This window comes from Eubalaena glacialis, chromosome 8 (assembly GCF_028564815.1).
Source record: "Eubalaena glacialis isolate mEubGla1 chromosome 8, mEubGla1.1.hap2.+ XY, whole genome shotgun sequence".
Lineage (NCBI taxonomy): Eukaryota > Metazoa > Chordata > Mammalia > Artiodactyla > Balaenidae > Eubalaena > Eubalaena glacialis.
In genome coordinates this window covers 112,769,538-112,787,696 of record NC_083723.1, presented here as the reverse complement: position 1 = coordinate 112,787,696, position 18,159 = coordinate 112,769,538, and the positions used below count along the sequence as shown (strand labels likewise).

The 18,159-nt window shown below is 37.8% G+C and overlaps 1 protein-coding gene across 2 annotated transcripts in view; it reads left to right on the top strand.

The window, feature by feature from the left end:
* The window catches only part of DGKI (diacylglycerol kinase iota), a 452,274-nt gene that overhangs the window by 355,525 nt on the left and 78,590 nt on the right, over positions 1 to 18,159 (top strand). For both annotated transcript variants that reach the window (XM_061198082.1, XM_061198081.1), the window contains 2 exons: positions 9,685 to 9,764; positions 12,021 to 12,065. In XM_061198082.1, the coding sequence (XP_061054065.1) occupies positions 9,685 to 9,764; positions 12,021 to 12,065 (125 nt within the window). The remainder of the gene's footprint in view (positions 1 to 9,684; positions 9,765 to 12,020; positions 12,066 to 18,159) is intronic.

The following is an 18,159-nucleotide window of genomic DNA, read 5'->3' as shown; positions in this document are numbered from 1 at the left end:
TATTGGTCTATAATTTTCTTTTTTTGTGATATCGTTTTCTGGTTTTGGTAGCAGGGTGATGGTGGCTTTGTAGAATGGATTTGGGAGTGTTTCTCCCTCTGCAATTGTTTGGAAGCTTTTGAGAAGGATCAGTGTTAGCTCTTCCCTAAATGTTTGATAGAATTCGCCTGTGAAGCCATCTGGTCCTGGACTTTTGTTTGTTGGAAGATTTTTAATTATGGTTTCAATTTCATTACTTGTGATAGGTCTGTTTATATTTTCTAATTCTTCCTGGTTCAGTCTTGAAAAATTGTACCTTTCCAAGAATTTGTCCATTTCTTCGTGGTTGTCCTTTTTATTGGCATATAGTTGTTTGTAGTAGTCTCTTATAATCCTTTGTATTTCTGCTGTGTCAGTTGTGATTTCTCCTTTTTCATTTCTAATTTTATTGATTTGTGTCCCTTTTTTTCTTGATGAGTCTGGCTAAGGGTTTTTCAATTTTGTTTATCTTCTCAAAGAATGAGCTTTTAGTTTTATTGGTCTTTGCTATTGTTTTCTTTGTTTCTATTTCATTTATTTCTGCTCTGATCTTTATGATTTCTTTCCTTCTACTGACTCTGGGTTTTCTTTGTTCTCCTTTCTATAGTTGTTTTAAGTGTAGGGTTAGATTGTTTATTTGAGATTTTTCTCGTTTCTTGAGGTGAAATTGAATTGCTAGAAACTTCCCTCTTAGAACTGCTTTTGCTGCGTCCCATAGGTTTTGGGTCATCATGTTTTCGTTGTTATTTGTTTCTATGTAGTTTTTTTGTTTCTTCTTTGATTTCTTCAGTGATCTCTTGGTTACTTAGTAGCGCACTGTTTAGCTGCCTTGTATTCGTGTTTTTTACAGTTTTTTTTTTTCCTGTAATTGATTTCCAATCTCATAGCGTTGTAGTCAGAAAAGATGCTTGATACGATTTCAGTTTTCTTAACTTTTTTGAGGCTTGATTTGTGACCCAGGATGTGATCTATCCTGGAGAATGTTCCATGTGCACTTGAGAAGAAAGTGTATTCTGCCACTTTGGGGTGGAATATTCTATAAATATCAATTAAATCTATCTGGTCTGTTGTGTCATTTAAAGCTTGTGTTTCCTTATTTATTTTCTGTTTGGATGATCTGTCCATTGGTGTAAGTGGGGTGTTAAAGTCCCCTACTATTATTGTGTTACTGTCAATTTCTCCTTTCATGGCTGTTAGCATTTGCCTTATGTATTCAGGTGCTCCTATGTTGGGTGCATAAACATTTATAATTGTTATATCTTCTTCTTGGATTGATCCTTTGATCATTATGTAGTGCCCCTCCTTATCTCTTTTAATAGTTTTTAATTTAAAGTCTATTTTATCTGATATGAATATTACTACTCCAGCTTTCTTTTGAATTCCATTTGCATGGAATATCTTTTTCCATCCCTTCACTTTCAGTCTGTATGTGTCCCTAGGTCTAAAGTGGGTCCCCTTTAGACAGCATATATATGTATGTTCCTGTTACCATTTTCTTAATTGTTTTGGGTTTGTTTTTGTGGGTCTTTTTCTTCTCTTGTGTTTCCTGCCTAGAGAAGTTTCTTTAGCACTTGCTGTAAAGCTGGTTTGGTGGTGCTAAATTTCCTGGCTTTTGCTTGTCTGAAAAGCTTTTGATTTCTCCGTGGAATCTGAATGAGATCCTTGCTGGGTAGAATAATCTCGGTTGTAGGTTTTTCTCTTTCATCACTTTAAGTATATCCTGCCACTCCCTTCTGGCCTGTAGAGTTTCTGCTGAAAAATCAACTGATAACCTTATGGGGTTTCCTTTGTATGTTATTTTTTGTTTTTCCCTTGCTGCTTTTAATATTTTTTCTTTGAATTTAATATTTGTTAGTTTGATTAATATGTGTATTGGTGTGTTTTTCCTAGGGTTTTTCCTGTATGGGACTCTCTGTGCTTCCTGAACTTGGGTGACTATTTCCTTTCCCATGTTAAGGAAGTTTTTGACTATAATCTCTTCAAATATTTTCTCAGACCCTTTCTTTTTCTCTTCTTCTTCTGGGACCACTATAATTCGAATGTTGGTGCGTTTAGTGTTATCCCAGAGTTCTCTGAGACTGTCCTCAATTCTTTTCATTCTTTTTTCTTTATTCTGCTCCTCGGCAGTTATTTCCACCATTTTGTCTTCCAGCTCACTTATTTGTTCTTCTGCCTCAGTTATTCTGTTATTGATTTCTTCTAGTGTATTTTTTATTTCAGTTATTGTGTTGTTCATCTCTGTTTGTTTGTTCTTTAGTTCTTCTAGATCTCTGTTAAACATTTCTTGTATTTTCTCAATCCGTGTCTCCATTCTGTTACTGAGATTCTGAATCATCTTTACTATCATTACTCTGAATTCTTTTTCAGGTTGATTGCCTATTTCCTCTTCATTTATTTGGTCTTGTAGCTTTTTACTTTGCTCCTTCATCTGTGACATATTTTTTTGCTGTCTCTTTTTTTTTTTTTTTTTTTTTTATTAGTGGGATTGTGTTCCTGTCTTACTGGTTGTTTGGCCTGAGGCTTCCAACACTGGAGTTTATAGGCTGTTGGGTAGAGCTGGGTCTTGGTGCTGAGATGAGGAACTCTGTGAGACCTCACTCCGATGAATATTCCCTGGGGTCTGAGGTTCTCTGTTAATCCAGTGGTTCGGACTCGGAGCTCCCACCGCAGGAACTTCGGCCCATCCCCCGGCTCGTGAACCAAAATCCCACAAGCTCCATGGGGTGGCGGTTCACTTGGGGGTTCCTCCCGTCTCATTGGGCGTCAGGATCCCCCACCAGTGGCCGTCAAGCGCCCTAGTTGTGAGGAGATGCTAACTTGGCGTCTTCCCACACCACCCTCGTCTCAACCAATTAATTTAATTGCATTCTGGATTATGAGGCATTTAAACAAACAGAAATAGGGAAAGGAGGTTAATGGATGCCAAGGTGAAGCCTGAGAGGGGAACCAGGGCAGGGCTCATGTTTTGGCTGGGAAGAAGTAATTGGTAGTATAATCCTCAGGGCTGAGGATTGCCAGTCAACTCCACAATTTCTTTTGTATTTCTTTACCTAAATTTGTCAAAGCTTTTCATTTTCTCTCAGTTCTGGAGGCTGGAAAGTCCATGATCAAGGTGCCGGCTGATTTGGTTTCTGGTGACAGCTCTCTTCCTGGCTTGTAGACTGCTGCATTCATGTTGTGTCCTCAAAGGGGGAGAGAGAGCGAGCTTGAGAGTGCTCTGTGGTGTCTCTTCTTATAAGGACACTAATCCCATCATGAGGGTCCCACCCTCATGACCCTATCTAACCATAATTACCTCCCGAAGAAGGCCCATCTCCAGATACCATCACGTTGGGAATTAGGGCTTCAACATATGAATTTGGGGGACACCCACACATTTAGTCTATGACAGTCATGTTAGCCCAAATTTCAAACATGTTGAAACTCAAGTGCTTCTTAGAGGGTTAAACCTTTAATTAATTATTAGTCATTTATACCAAAGTACCAAGAAGGATCTGAGAGTATGTTTTGATAGGAGGGTCAGAGAAGTGATTAAGAAAGCTAGGATAAGAAAGGTAGGATATAGAATAAGGGAAATAAATTTGTCCTCAGTCAACCGAGGAATACTACTGCTAGGAATTAGGAAGCACATTGAATCCAACTAGGTAGGGGCAAAGAGAAAAGCGGTTTTGTTTGTTGGATCTATGCACTACTCATGGAAAGGTTAAAACATGGATGGTTTTGAAATATATTGAATCTGGTACTAAGGACATTCAACTTTTTGGTTCCACAGAGAACAAAACTCTAATGCTCACTAACCACATATGGTTGTTTAAACTTTAAATTAATCAAATAAGATAAAAACTCAGTTCCTCAGTCACGCAGGCCACATTTCAAGTACTTGATATGACATGTGGCTATGGCTCCTGCATTGGACATGCAGAAAGATCTGTTGGACATTGCTGCTCTAGAGACTTCTGAGGCCCAGGTAAGGCAGAGAGATCATCCTGCTGCTTGTTATATAAACACACACACACGCAAACAAATACACATGCCATGACAAGCCATAGGGTTATGACTGCTCAATATGCCTGGTGTCCATTGCTTGAGATGGATCGCAGCAGTAGGTGTCATTTGGAGGCTTTTGATGACTTCTCTACTGTTTTCCCTCATTTTCCTATTTGATGCTAAGTTATACTTTTGTCTAATTCACAGAGAACATCAGAGAATATGCAGTGAACTTTGGCACCACTATCATTAAAATTCGTTGCCACAGATAGGTTGTATTTCTTATTTTCAATTCTGAAATACTATACATATATATACACACATATATATGTATATATACACACACATACATACACACATAAACACACACATACTTGTTCTGTTCATAAATGTTCATACATATATATACACACACCTATACATACATATACACATATATATACACACACGTATACCCCTATATATATATATATACACACATATACACATATACGCACATATGTATGTATATAAAATGATTAGTAGTAAAATGGGCATTCATGTACCTCCCACCCAGATTAAGAAACAGAACAAGTATCTCCCCTTATCCCTCTCCTACTAAGATAACCCCAGTATACAGATTTTTGTATTTGCCATTCTCTTCACAGGTATATATTTGTAACCAATATATGCATCCCTAATTCAGATAGAGTGGTTTTGAAACACCAAGTAGCAATCCTAAACCTCCCTCTGCAAGGAAGCGATGATGCTTTCACTTTTAGTTGAAGGCTTTTGAGAGAGCTGAAAAGAGTCTCAGGATTACTGTCTGGCTTTGGCTTCCCTGAGAGTGCCCATGAGCCCATTCTACGAGGATTTAGTGGGCAAGGTCATGATTGCATTCTGGAAAGCATTTGGCAGGGTGTTAAGGTGGGTTCTAGCTATTAAGTGGAACTATGGTTAGAGGGGATGGACTTCTTTGAATTTTTCTGCCTCACTGTGTCCTAACTCTTTCTCTCAAGAACAGGTTAAGGCAGAGCACATCTGGGGGTGATTGTAAGAAACTGGTTCAGACTCACTTAGATGTTCTATCCTTTGGTTGAAAAATAACTCTCCAATGTTGATGAGACTCAATGTTGACAGCTCTCTACATCTCTGCCTATTGAGTCACAGTGCCCCAATATATCTGTCACCCTAGACTCTTCTAGCCCCATTCCCTTGGAGGGTTGTTTTTTTTTTAATCTTATCTTTGTTGGATTCCCCATTTGTTATATCCCCTGCATTCTTCATTCTTGTTGCAAACTCAACTTTTGTTGGTGCATGTTCTGCAGTAACATTTTAGTAGAGGGTGTGTCCTTTATGCAATCCTTGGACTAATTTGATAGTTTGGATTATGCTTAAAAGTCTTATAATTCTGAATGCATTGTTTCATTGGTTCTCTGACAGTACAGTTAGTTGCCTGTGAGAAGTTTAAAACAATCTAATCCCTGATCCTTTCTTTGCCATCTAGTTTTTCCTATTTGGAAACTTGTAGACTCTTCTCTTTGTTCCCAATATTCTTAAACTTAAAAATAAAATGTCTTCCTATTGTCCTTTTGTTATTGTACTTGTTGGGCCATTTCAAGTGGGAGACTGATGTTCTTCAGTTCTAAGACATAGTCTTGATTTTTTGTTTGTTTCTGATAATTACTCCTCTCTATTTTGCTCTGGTTTTTAGAACTCCTATTATTGGAATGTTGGACCACTGGGCCAGTCCTATTGTTCTTACCTTTTCCCTCCTATTTTATGCCTCTTTTTATTTTTGCTCTTCTTTTGTGGAGATTTCCTCAACTTCATCTTCTAACCTTTCTATTAAACTCTATTCTATCAAATTTCAAGGACTTGTTTGTCCTCTGAATGATGCTCCTTTTCCTTTTTCTTCTTCATATTCTTCATCTTTTAATACAATCATGTTTATATTTCATGGATGGAATATTTTCTCTTAACTCTGAGGATTCCCCAGAGAAGAGTCTTCAGATCTCTTTCTAAGAAGGTAGGGTTCTGCTGCCAGCTTTTGGAGAGTCTAGTGAGAGAAGAAAGTTGGGGATCTCTGCATTCTGTAGATGATCAGTTAATTCCCATTTTCTGTAAAGTAACTCCACCTACCAAGAGTGGGTGGTGGAATCTAGTGATTTAATATCCAGTGCTTCTTATTTTAGCTGCAACTGATGTTGCCAGTTTGCACATCTTCCGAGGGTTTTGCAGTGTGAATTAGTTCTTATCCATCCCTACCCATAGTCTAGGATTAGACTCTATAGGGGCTCTGAGTCAGTTACCAATTTTCCATATGCTTTATTCATTACCATTTTCTCCTCACTGTTTCTCCTCTTTCTTTGTTGGTTTATGTCTTTTTAAAATTCATGTGCTGTAATTTAGTAGCATTTCTGGTGCAAGAGAAGTAAGTATGTGTTAAATCTGCCTTCTTAATCTAGAAACCAGCTTGTTCTTTATTGCTTAGTTAGAACTTGTAAACTCCGTTTGACCCCTGCAATAAAAGTTCCATTATGTACTATAGGTTGAGTATTGGCTGATGCTTATTGGAGTCAAATAAAATCTCTAAGGCTAAAATCAGATGAATCATCAAGATCAGGAATAGTAATGCTAATGCTTGGGTGATAAGTAGTCTCACTGCTCCCAATTAAGATGAAGGAAACTTCAGTGAGGTTTGGCAGTTGGTTGTCAGCAGTGTAAAAGGAAGGTGGTAATTTTCCACAAGTTTCTGGTTTCTCTTCACCATGTAAAGTCTCAAATGGAAGTGTCAGATTACAATATTTTTGTACTACAGTTATCTTTACCCTCAAAGAAAGAGTAGATGTTAGTTTTAAGTAAACAGGGTATAACTTATGGAACTACTACCAGCTAATCCTTGTAGTATGATAAATTGAAAGATAGATGATTGGATGTATCCATTTTCCAGCTCAAGATGCTCAAAAGTTAGTAAAGGGAGTGAGGGAAGACTAACATTGATGTTCTGGTTATTCATTTTTAAATATAGTATTGTATTTAATCTTCACAAAATCCTAGAAGATACCTATTCTAAATACTATAGCCTTCAATCCAAGGATCAAAGGAATTGAGGAAGTTGCAAGACCAAACAACAAACATGAGTAATTTGTAAGACCAAAGTAGCACTGGGATTTGAATCCAAGAGAGAATGACTGTAAATTCTTTCTGTACCTTCATAGGATAAATTTGACAAGAGTTGTCAGTAATCATGCTATGAAATTGTGGAATAGGATGCCATTTTTTTTTTTTACCCCAATTGAATAGCTAATATCAATCAAATACACCATTTCTCTTAATCAGCTTCTTGAGGAATAAGCAAAGTTGCTGATTTTATACCCTTAGTAGAAATGAATGACACATCTTTGAAAACTTTTTCCTAGACATTCATTATTTTAGGTCTGGAATATCCAATCTCTAATTGTAGTTTAAAATATCTGCTACCAAGTGTATTGGATTTATGGCCAGACTAACTTAAAGCATTGATAGTCAGAGGTGTTGACCAAATTCCTGCATCTCCATATAATGTGTCTCCTCACTTAAGTAAATAGGTAAATATTAATGAAATTTTATTTGTCTACATTTGCACATTTGAAATTAAGAGAAAGATTCTAACATGGATTCCCATGATAATTATAGCTGTATTCTATTTCCACAACCTTTGATTTACTTTCTAGGCCAAAATTCTAGGTTTTCCTCATCATTCCTCAAGTATTAGAAATCCTTATTCTTCTCCTACCTAAGTAGGTCACCTTATTTGGAACTATTTAATAGTCTAGCTGAGGATTATTACTTTAGTCACTACTATTAGGAATCTCTTTATTGAATTTCCCTTTCATTCCTTTCAAAGATGCATGATTACCATACTGAAGACTTTTTGGATATTTCTGTATATATTCAAAAAAGGAGAAAAAGTATTTTTCCAGATTATTATTTCCCCAAACATGTGATACTTACATGGTTCCTCACCCTTTTGCTTGCTGTTCTTTTGCTTAGCTTCTGGAAGAATAGGCAAAGGCAAGCTCCAACCCAATGCACACTCTCTACTCCTGCTCCAAACCCTTCTTCTTTGTCTATCCTGGAAAGTAGACTTAGCTCTTAAAGACACACTTTCTCTTTCTCACTTGAACAGGCCCTAAGCCTGTCTTCCTCCTCCTCCCTCCCCATCTTTTTTTTTTTTTTTTTAAACAAACTTTTATTGAATATATACCAGACATTGGGGTTGTAAAAGGAAATAAGTCTTATTCCTGTGGTGAGAGAGTCCATACTGATTCATAGGCTTACGTAGTTCTGCAAGATGATGGATGCCTTCCAGCTTATGTTTGAAGCACTTTGGGAACCTAAAGGTATGAGGTAGTGGTATTGATCTCCCTAGTGGAACCAATCTATGAGGTAATGTTGAGAAGCAAACTCTATATCTTTTTCTCTAGACAACTCTTGCTTCTCTAAGAGACCAGTGGGGCTCCATATCCTTCAGAGAACCTAAAACCTACCCTCCAGGCAAGACTTAGTCCCTCTCTCCTATAGTTTTCAAGTGGCTAAGTTCATTTACCATAGCCTGTGTTCCATTTATTATTTTTTATATGTGTATCTTTTCTACAACTTGGTGAGTTCCTCAGGATTTTCCCATGCATTTAAATCTATTTTATTCTCTGTATAATTCATTTTTAAAGCCTTAGCACTTTGCATTTTCAGACCTATTTATTGATGATGAGGCTTTAAAAATTCAATGAGTGAAAGATTTTTAAAAATCTGTAGTGGACACCACTGTCCTGTCATCTCCTTGTTAATCTCTAGTCGGTTGCTTCAAGATTTTGAAATATTTTTTAAATCATGGGTTTAATAGTATAACTGAATTTTTAAAATCAGAAATGTACACATACATTTTTTTTTGAAGTTTTGGGAAGGAGACTATTTTCAGTATTTCAGGAATCTTATGGTTATATCTGAAGTAGGAGTTTCTATCCACTAAAGCCATTGTATGACATTTACCACCACCTAAAAAAGGTATTTAAGGCATGTAACAGCTTCTCCTCATTGTTTTCTGAAGCCCTGCTGCTACCACATTTACACTGACCGTGTTTAAAATCAGTTGGATTTTTAAGCTATGAACCTTCTAGAAGCTTTTTTTTTTTAATGTTTCTTGCCTATTTCCTTCTGGCGTTGGCCACCAGGTAACAACAGTGACTTGAGTAGCTTGTGTCTCTTAAATAGGGAACTGTTGCAAAGTGACATAAAGATTAAGCCCCATGCATTTAAGAGGGAAAGGGGTAAGTGTCCAGAATCATGATTTTTAAATTCCTCTCTGGTACTTTGGCTCTTGCAAATGCAGGCATAAATTAGCAGCTGGATGTGAACAGCCTCTGGCCCTGTCAGTCTACTGTTTCCATGACATTATACCTCTTATCAGGGCCACTAAGACAAAATGAAATGAGGGCTGGCCAGGTGGCAAGGGGCAACATGGATCATGCAAGGAAGGAATATGAAAACTGCATAAGTAAAGAGACTGAGCTCATAGAAGAGGTGCCGGGAGATAGTGAAATATCCAAAAAAACCAATTATATTTATGAGAGGTCTTTTTTAACCACAAAAAATGCATTTATACCAAAATAGAAAAATCAAATATGTTATTTTAGACTTTTCTCTTTCCTTCACCCTTAGCCATCCCTCTGGGTATTCTAGTTGTGCGTGGAGACTGTGATTTGGAGACTTGCCGTATGTACATAGATCGCCTGCAGGAGGTGAGTTTCTTTAGCCAATAATTTATTCTGCTCAGTTTTCCATTTTTGTCAGTAATTACCAGCCATCTATATTTACTTCTAAGATGATGCATTTGGGGAGGAAATGGAAATATGGTGGCCTTGTCTTTCTTGTCTCTTAAGCATACACCGCATCTTCTCCCTCCCCATCCCCACTGCTGTTTTTCCTCCTGGGGTGGTTGGAGTGGGAAAGGATTGATTGGGTTAAGTACAGCACCCTGTTGCTCCAGTGTGATCCATAACTATAGCCTGGAACTCCTTGTCTTGCCAGACAGCTCATCTGTGTTTTTTGAACTATACAGAATTTCAAAGGGCACTGATAAATAATAAAGGAAAACAGATTTGGCGTTACTTAATGTTTTGCATCTAGTACAGACTTCTGTCAGAGACAGCTAGATTTGTTTTTAAATGTAACTTCTACAGGAAAGAAAAACCTATATTTCAAAAGAATTTGTGTCAGAACACAAAGGAATAATCTATTATTTTTTTTCTCAATCTGGTCTTACCATAGAGAAAGAGAAAGGAGGAGGTCTCATATGTGACATTCCCATGAACTTGAACTGCACCAGCAAAGCCAGGAGAACCCAGATCCATCACTGCAGTGGTCATGGGTTGTTTTTGCAAAATTTCAAGGGAGAGTATTCAGTGTCTTGTTCTACAAATGGCAAAAAGCATAAACAGCCACTTCTTTGTCTTTGTTTCTTGGTGAAAGATGCACATTAGAATCACTTTTCTGGGATGTGGTCTAGACATTTATATTTTTAAAGCTGTTGCGTGATTTTGATAAATACCCCAAGATGAGCAACTCTCTTCCAAACAACACATTATACATAAGTAAATATCACAAATAAAGAAGATATATAGTGCTTAAAATCCCTTCAAATTGTAGCTACTTAGCTTTGAACATTAGAGTCTGTTTCTCTTGGTGGAAATAAACTCAGGTAGGAGGCATAAAGGAATGTAAAAATTACTAATTTTTCTCTTCAGCATTGTGAAGGATAGAGATGGAACTGGGAATGTAGAATATTTTGAGATAGTTGCCAAACTGTGAATACTAATAAGGGTGAGAGAAGAAAAGTCAACAAAGTTTATACTTGTGGCTTCATTTGGCTATTTTTACCGAAGATAAATTTAACGTGTTAAAATTTGTGAACTTTTTAACATGTGACTCAGGTCCAAATCAATCCTAGAACATATAGTAACTCATTTTTTCAAAATAATGTTGGTCTTTTATTGTGGAACTTCCCTCAAAAAAAAACCTGCGTAAAAAATGTGACTCATAATTGATACCAAGCTGTTGTTTTTTTTTAAACACTTGGGTAACTTAAGATTCCACAGTAGCAAGATATATGACTGATGAATTGATTTTGTTGAAAATTAACTTACTGTTATGCTTATCACACCAATATTCAACAACTAAAAGTAGGATTCTTAAAAAAAAAAAAAAAAAGGAAAGAGCAAGCACAAATAAAGAGGAAAAGTTTTAAACTTGGGCTCAGAGAGTAAGTTGATAAAGCCTGTGGGAAGCAGGTACCCAGGTAGCCAGGATTGCTGACATCTGTAAATAGAATCACTATGCTCGTTAACAAGGAAGACTGCAGGACATGACAGTGGTGACAATTTAGTTATAAAACTTTATAAAGGGAGCCTGGCTCTCAGAATCTTCCAGTAAAGCCTCATTAATTTCAACCCTGTTAATTTGCACTTCGTGATAATGCAGAGGTGGGCAGTGATTTTTTTCTTTTCAGTCTATGAAATCCTGTGTTTGCCAAGCAACTTATCAGTATAAACACAATTATTGTGACAGTATGTTTTTGGTCTTAGATAAATAAATTCTTCCTAAGTGCCTAAGGGGACTTAAGTAGCTTACTGCACAAGCCAAAAGTCCAGGTGCAAGTTAAATAGGACCCCCATTTATTACAACAAAATTGCCTGTCTTTTACTTTTGGTCTTCTCTAGCCTTGAAATTATATCACTTACCTCTAAACGCTATTTAGGATTTATAAGTTTCAATAGCTAAATGGCCTTTCTTCTCTTAGTCCAACTGGGTGTGCTTTTATTATTTTTGGCATTATCTTCTTTGTTTAACCTTGGGGGACTGGGGAGAGTAAGATGCTTTCCAGATGGGCTTAATAATATAAAATTGGGCGTTTAGTTGATGGAGTTGAGGCAGCTTGTTCAAACTAATCTTACGGTGTACGGGTTTTGTTGTTTTTTTTTTTTCCATTTTCTCATTAGGACCTGCAGTCAGTTTCTTCTGGCTTCCAGAGAGTTCATTACCAGGTAACATATAATTGACTCTCCTTGTTTCTTACATTCCATCCAAAAGAAGTCCATCTTTCAATTAATGTCTCATTTGGATTAGCGTCTACATCTTCCCCTAGGGATAGAGTTCACTCCAAGAACCAAGATGAAGTTGGCATTCTGATTATTTTGCATTTTCCTGCACCATGGACGGTCCTAGTCTAGTGCAAACTTGGGCTGTGGCTGTTCTCCCAGACCATTTAGGAAAGATTATAAAATGAAGTGCTTTCAGTGACAAATACTAGAAAACTCAACTCAAACGAGCTTGGCAGGGCGTCTGCTGGTTCACATCAGCACGAAGTTCAGATGCAGGGTGAATTTTGTGTACCATTTGGCCACGGTTCATAGTCTATTTTTCTGTTGGTTTTTCTGCTCTGTTCTCCTCTTTTTGTCACATTTCACCTCTGGACAAGATGTTTTCCTGGTCCAAGATGGCTGCCAGTAGCAACCGGGGCTGTGTGTTTCTCATTCACATCCAGGAAAGTAAATTCCCTGCTTCTGCAACCATGAAATCAACTTTCTAAAATGCAATCTATTTGTCCCATCCTGATCTCTTGGACAGGAGCCTGCCTCTCTCTAATAACCCACATCCGGTTCCTGGGGGAACGCTCAGTTACCCGTTGCCCCAACACTCTTTGGGAGTGCAGTCTCTTCCCCACTTTCCCACCCTTACTGTGCAGTACAAGCCTCTCCAGCCATCCTTTTCCCATTAGATTTCCCAGGCATGATTTAGATACCAATGCACAGCATCACCCCAAACTGTAAGGGGCGCATGCAGAGCTGTCTGAGTTGTCCCATAAAAGCCCTTCTCTCTGAGAAGCCCAGTACCCTTGCCGGCTAGGAGGGGTGTGTGGGAGTCACAGCATGCTAACGACACCCTCCAAATAAATCTTCTCCTAGACCCTCTATACCTCCCTCCATGTGGGGGAAGGACTTAAAATGTCTAAATCTGGTAACACCTCACTTTGGGTTTTGGTGTCTATTACACTACACCTGAAACTCCTAGTTAAGCATCCTTTTGCCAAAACAGCAAAAAACAACTATTAAATAAAACCTCTGTGCCTTGTAGCCTCTAGGTGACTTTCTTCCCTTGCCAGTCGATAGCCTGTACCCTCAGTCAAAGCAGCCTAATTATCCTGAGGCTGGATGACAAAAATGGCCTTGGTGTTCTTGTTTGTATGTTTATTGCTCAAAGTACCCCACTATTCCAGAGTCCTGTCTTCCATCTGGCTGCAATAGAAAGGATGACAATTCACTTAGGGTGTGTTTACAATGAGAAAATAAAGTCTACTTCTCGGACTGTTTTTTACCAACCATTAGAAGGCAAATTTCTACTTTATTTTTTAGATAGAGCACATGTCTTGTATCCATTATTTGCATATTTACCTGGAGCCACTATCTAGGTGTCATTTTATTTTTTATAGTATTTTTAAAGTCAGAGCTGATTTCCACCCTTTAAGGATTGGCACTGGTAGCTATAAGATTTTAAGAGTCTTTTTTTTTTTAGAATTTTTAATTTTTACACATGGACATTTTAAACCTTTGCAGTTAAACCGAAGTATCTAAAACATTTATTCTGATTAGTTTTATGAAACTGATACATTTATTTATTATCCTGGCTTATTCAGTGTAGTCATTTTGGCATAAGAGTTTTGATATATGGATATTTTATACCATGTTTTCTTTATGCCATGTTTGTACATATCCACAGATATCAGGGGATGGTTGAGACTCTAGAATATGATAAGGATATTTATTGATTGATTATTTGTTAATAAAAACATGCAGAAGGATTAATGGTACTTATCCGTATCAAAATCTTTGTTTTTTGTTTATTTGCAGTAAGGTCAAACCCTGGTGTCAAAACTGCTGCATTATAAATGTCACTTCAAAAGTGACATTTATCCTATGTGGTCAGGGCACAAAAGGTTTGTGCCCTGACCACATAGGATAACCAATGCAGCGATCAAAGATGAGTTTCAGGAATGGTACTTCGCCCCACACCCCTCCTTGAAGAATTATAACAAGCAGGAGCCTTTTGGGTATTACGAGAAGGTTGGAATAAGAGGTCTAGGGACACCCCAGAACTGCGCATTAAGCAGGAAGTTTAACTGAGGGAGACGGTGTTTGAATTAACATGGCCTGAGAGTAGGGAGAGGGTGGTGAGGAAATTTCGTAAGCAGAGCGACAGAGAGCTGGTTGAGGTAAGGAGTGAGGGGATATAAATTTTCCCATTTGGCTGGGATCTTGGGCAGACAGGACAAGGAATGAGTTGGAGGGATGGTGAATAAAGAGTTCTTTTTTAGCTATAGCAATTTTAATATGCCTATTAGATGCAAGAGGTTTTGGTGAGTAGAAAATTGGATGTATGACTTTCAAAGCTCATTGAAAAAATTCAGGCCTCGACATAGAAATCTGAGGGTCATTAGCAAATGAATGGTATTTAATTGAAACTATGAGGCTGGAGACCACTCAGGGACAGTTTGCATAAAGAAAAGGGCCCATTGTTATATCTGTCTACTGAGTGGTGAAGAAGAGCACAAGTTTAAGAGAACAATCCGTCAAAAAGGGTCATGGAAACAGATGGAAACAGATGGGCAGCTGGAAGTCAAGGAGAAGGTGGTATCATGAAAACCAAAATTGAAATGTATTTCAAAAAAGGAAGAAGTAATGAAATGTGTCAGATGGTGTGGAGAGGCTGAGATGACATAGATTGATTTCTATATTTTCCCGAGGGTACGTATAAAATACATGGGGGAGGTGTATTAGTTTTATGTAGAAAGCGATGAAACCAACTGGCAGGAAATTTAGCACTAGATCTTTTGTTTCCTAATGCAGAAACTGGTAATAGCAGCATCTCTAGTCTGCGTCAGTGAGAGTTAGAGGGTGATTAGGAGAAAGACCTGTAAGAAACATGGACAACAAAAAGCCTTAAATGCTTTTTAATGACCTTTCTTATGTATGCAATGGAGCTAAACATACTTGAGAATTAACTGTGATGGAATGAATAAACACCAGTAAGTTTAAAAACTTGAGAAATTCCAGTGGGCTCACTAATTTGCAGTTGGGATTTTAGCTGACTCTTTTCTAAGGCTAGAAAAAACTCAAGAGAAAATCAGCATTTGGAAAGGTGTACAAGTGCCCAAGACACCTTATTAGTGAGCCATATGGCATTTCCTAGCCATTTAAGCATTTCTTTGCTTTGGTTTCTTCCTTTCCCAAATTCATAGTGAATTGCCAACAAAGTACTAGGTCTCAAAAATGACACCTTGAATTAATCTAACAAGGCATAATAGGTTATACAAGAATATGTTGGATATTTATAGCCTGCTGAATATTCCTGCCTACACCATCTCTGAGGTCAAAACACTAAGGCCCCTCCATCCTAATGCATCTCATGTAACCTGTAACTGATAAGGCATAACTTGCCAAGCAAAATGCACTGTGCTTGCAGATTCGGGATATTCCTGAGCTTGGCAAATAAACTAGAATTCATAGGGAAATTGGACTCTGCATACCTATTTAATAAAGATGCTTCCTGAAGCCACCTACTATGAAATTATTCCTTCTCTGCTCCCTCCCTGGACTTCTTTATATCCCTTCTTAACTCCAAGTCATAAAGTTACTGAGGAATAGAGGCAGATTCAACCATTCTAGTGATTGTCAGCTGGGGGAGATTTGCCCCTCATATGGGACATTGGGCAATTTGGATGTTTTTGTTTGTCATGACTAGGGGACGTGGTACTAGAATCTATTGAGTAGAGGTCAGGGATGCTGCTAAACATGTCACAATGCACAGGACAGTCCCCTACAACAAAGAGTTATCTAGCCCCCCAAATGTCAGTCGTGACGGGTTTAAGAAATCCTGAGTCATTCTGATGGCTCTCAGGGCATGACTGGGGACCAGGCAGATGAACGTGCTAGATGAAGAAAGAAAGTGGAAAGAGGAGCAGGAGGAGAAAAAGTGGTAAAGGAAAATAGAAAGAGGTATCTACGGATATGGTGGAGCCATGGAACCAGGAACAATTAGGGGTTTTGTAGACACTCAGGGTTTCCCCATTTCTATGGGGTACAATGTAGTTGGCACACAGAAGTGTGTTTTCAGAATATTATGAGCTAATACTTTGAGGTTTTAATAAATACAGTAGGACTCAATAATAGGTGAAAATGGATCTATTCAGGTGATTCCTCCTCTTTAAGAATTCATTTACTTAGAATAACACTAGAATGGTTGGAATGTTTCACAATAGATATAACAGTTTCAAAAAGTTCTTTCTTCCTTTAGAGCCTTTACAGATATCTTTCACTTTCATAAGAAAACACTCTTGATCAGATCTGAGTCTACAGCCATTTGTTCATCCTGTCATCTCTTCTTTTTTTCTTTCCTGCATACGCGCTCTTCTCCTGGAGGATAGGTCCGTGTTACAGTCTATCAGAGCTCTGTCTAGTCCTAGGCAAACAGCATGTGCCCACAGATATTTGATTTATTCTCCTTCCCTTCATATTGGCTGCCCTTATTCATCTCTCTCCATTATCTGAAATCTCTTCCTCCTTAATTTGTTTTCTGGATTCTGGAAGAGTCTGAATGGATGGGTTGAAACAAGTTCAAGGGAGTCCTCCTGGGAATTAATCTGTCTTGTCTTAGGGAAGGACAGGAGTTAGCTAGGAAATTTGGTGAATGTTGTTTTTTGGGGGGGGCTAGATCAAAACTGTCAGAAATGGCTCAAATGGAGAATTAAAGTAAGACTTGCCTGGGGCCAGGTCTGTTTGCTGTTACAAGTGAAGGCAAGACAGCTAACACACAGAGCTGTTGTTGTTGTTAATGGAAGACTTTCTCACCAGAAAAGGGCTCTTGAAAATGTTGGAACATCTCTCATTTCCATCTGCTACCACACCATCACTGTTTCTTCATCTTTCAAAGCTGGATTGGAAATGGGTATTTCATTTCTGCACATTCTTCTGCTGTAGGAGTTGTGGGTGGTTAAGGAGTAGGTCTGAAGAGTGAGAGTTTTGAAAGACAGAACAGTAGCAAGTCCATTAAGTGGGATTGTAGTTGGACAGAGATGCATAAATGCATATTTCTAATCATCCCTGATGGTCTATTCACTAAGAATGAAGAGATATTGATATACAACTTGGTGATGGAAAGAGAGAAAAAAAATGAATGAATAGATGGGTTGGGTACAGGAAATATCAAGGCAGGCAGAGGAGAAATTTGGATGGATACATAAGAAATTTAAAAGTAGTGATTATTGAGTAGACATTGTTCAATGAAGCAGAGATTCCCAATTCAAAGGAACTTGTATTTTGCCTCTGCTTACATCTTCCCTAAATTTTATGAAAGAAAAAGAATTTCATTCGCAGTAAAGGTGTAGTTAAATGCTAGGTGAATATTGCTTAATTGGATAACCTACCGGAGTGTATAATGGGGCTGCTGTGCAATCATTAAATTATGTGTGCATCAGCTCTGAGTAATTGAATGTAAATTAAGGGCAAGTTTGGCAAATGTGGTTCACATAATTTCCCTATCAATTACATATAATTCATGCCAGTTGACTCAAAAATATATATAAGAAATATCAGGTTTGCTTTTGTGCATGCTATATTTTTAGCATGAGAAACAGATTTTCCATTAGCATATATCAAAAGAGAAAATGCACGTATCAGGGATTTTTGAAATGAGTAGTTTTGTTAATATTATTTATTTAAAGAGCATGCAATTTTAGAAGATAGAAAGGAGCATGGTTATGTCCAAGGTTATATCATTCTGCCTACACTATAGAGCAATGACAGTTACATTCATCTAAATCATATGAAATTTATATGAAGAAAAATAACAGATCACAAAATGAGCAAGTCAAGTATCTTATCTCTTTGATGAATCATTGATTTGATTATGAAGTTTGAGGGGACTGAGGAGACGAGAAGCCCTAAACTAGTACTGAAGGCTGTTGACGTGATTGTTAGTGGCACAGATCAGGGGATCATGTGACTGTCTCCTGAAATGTAGCTGTTTCACACAATCACATTTCTTAAGTGTCTACAGTCAGATACTGTTGAAAGGTGCATATTT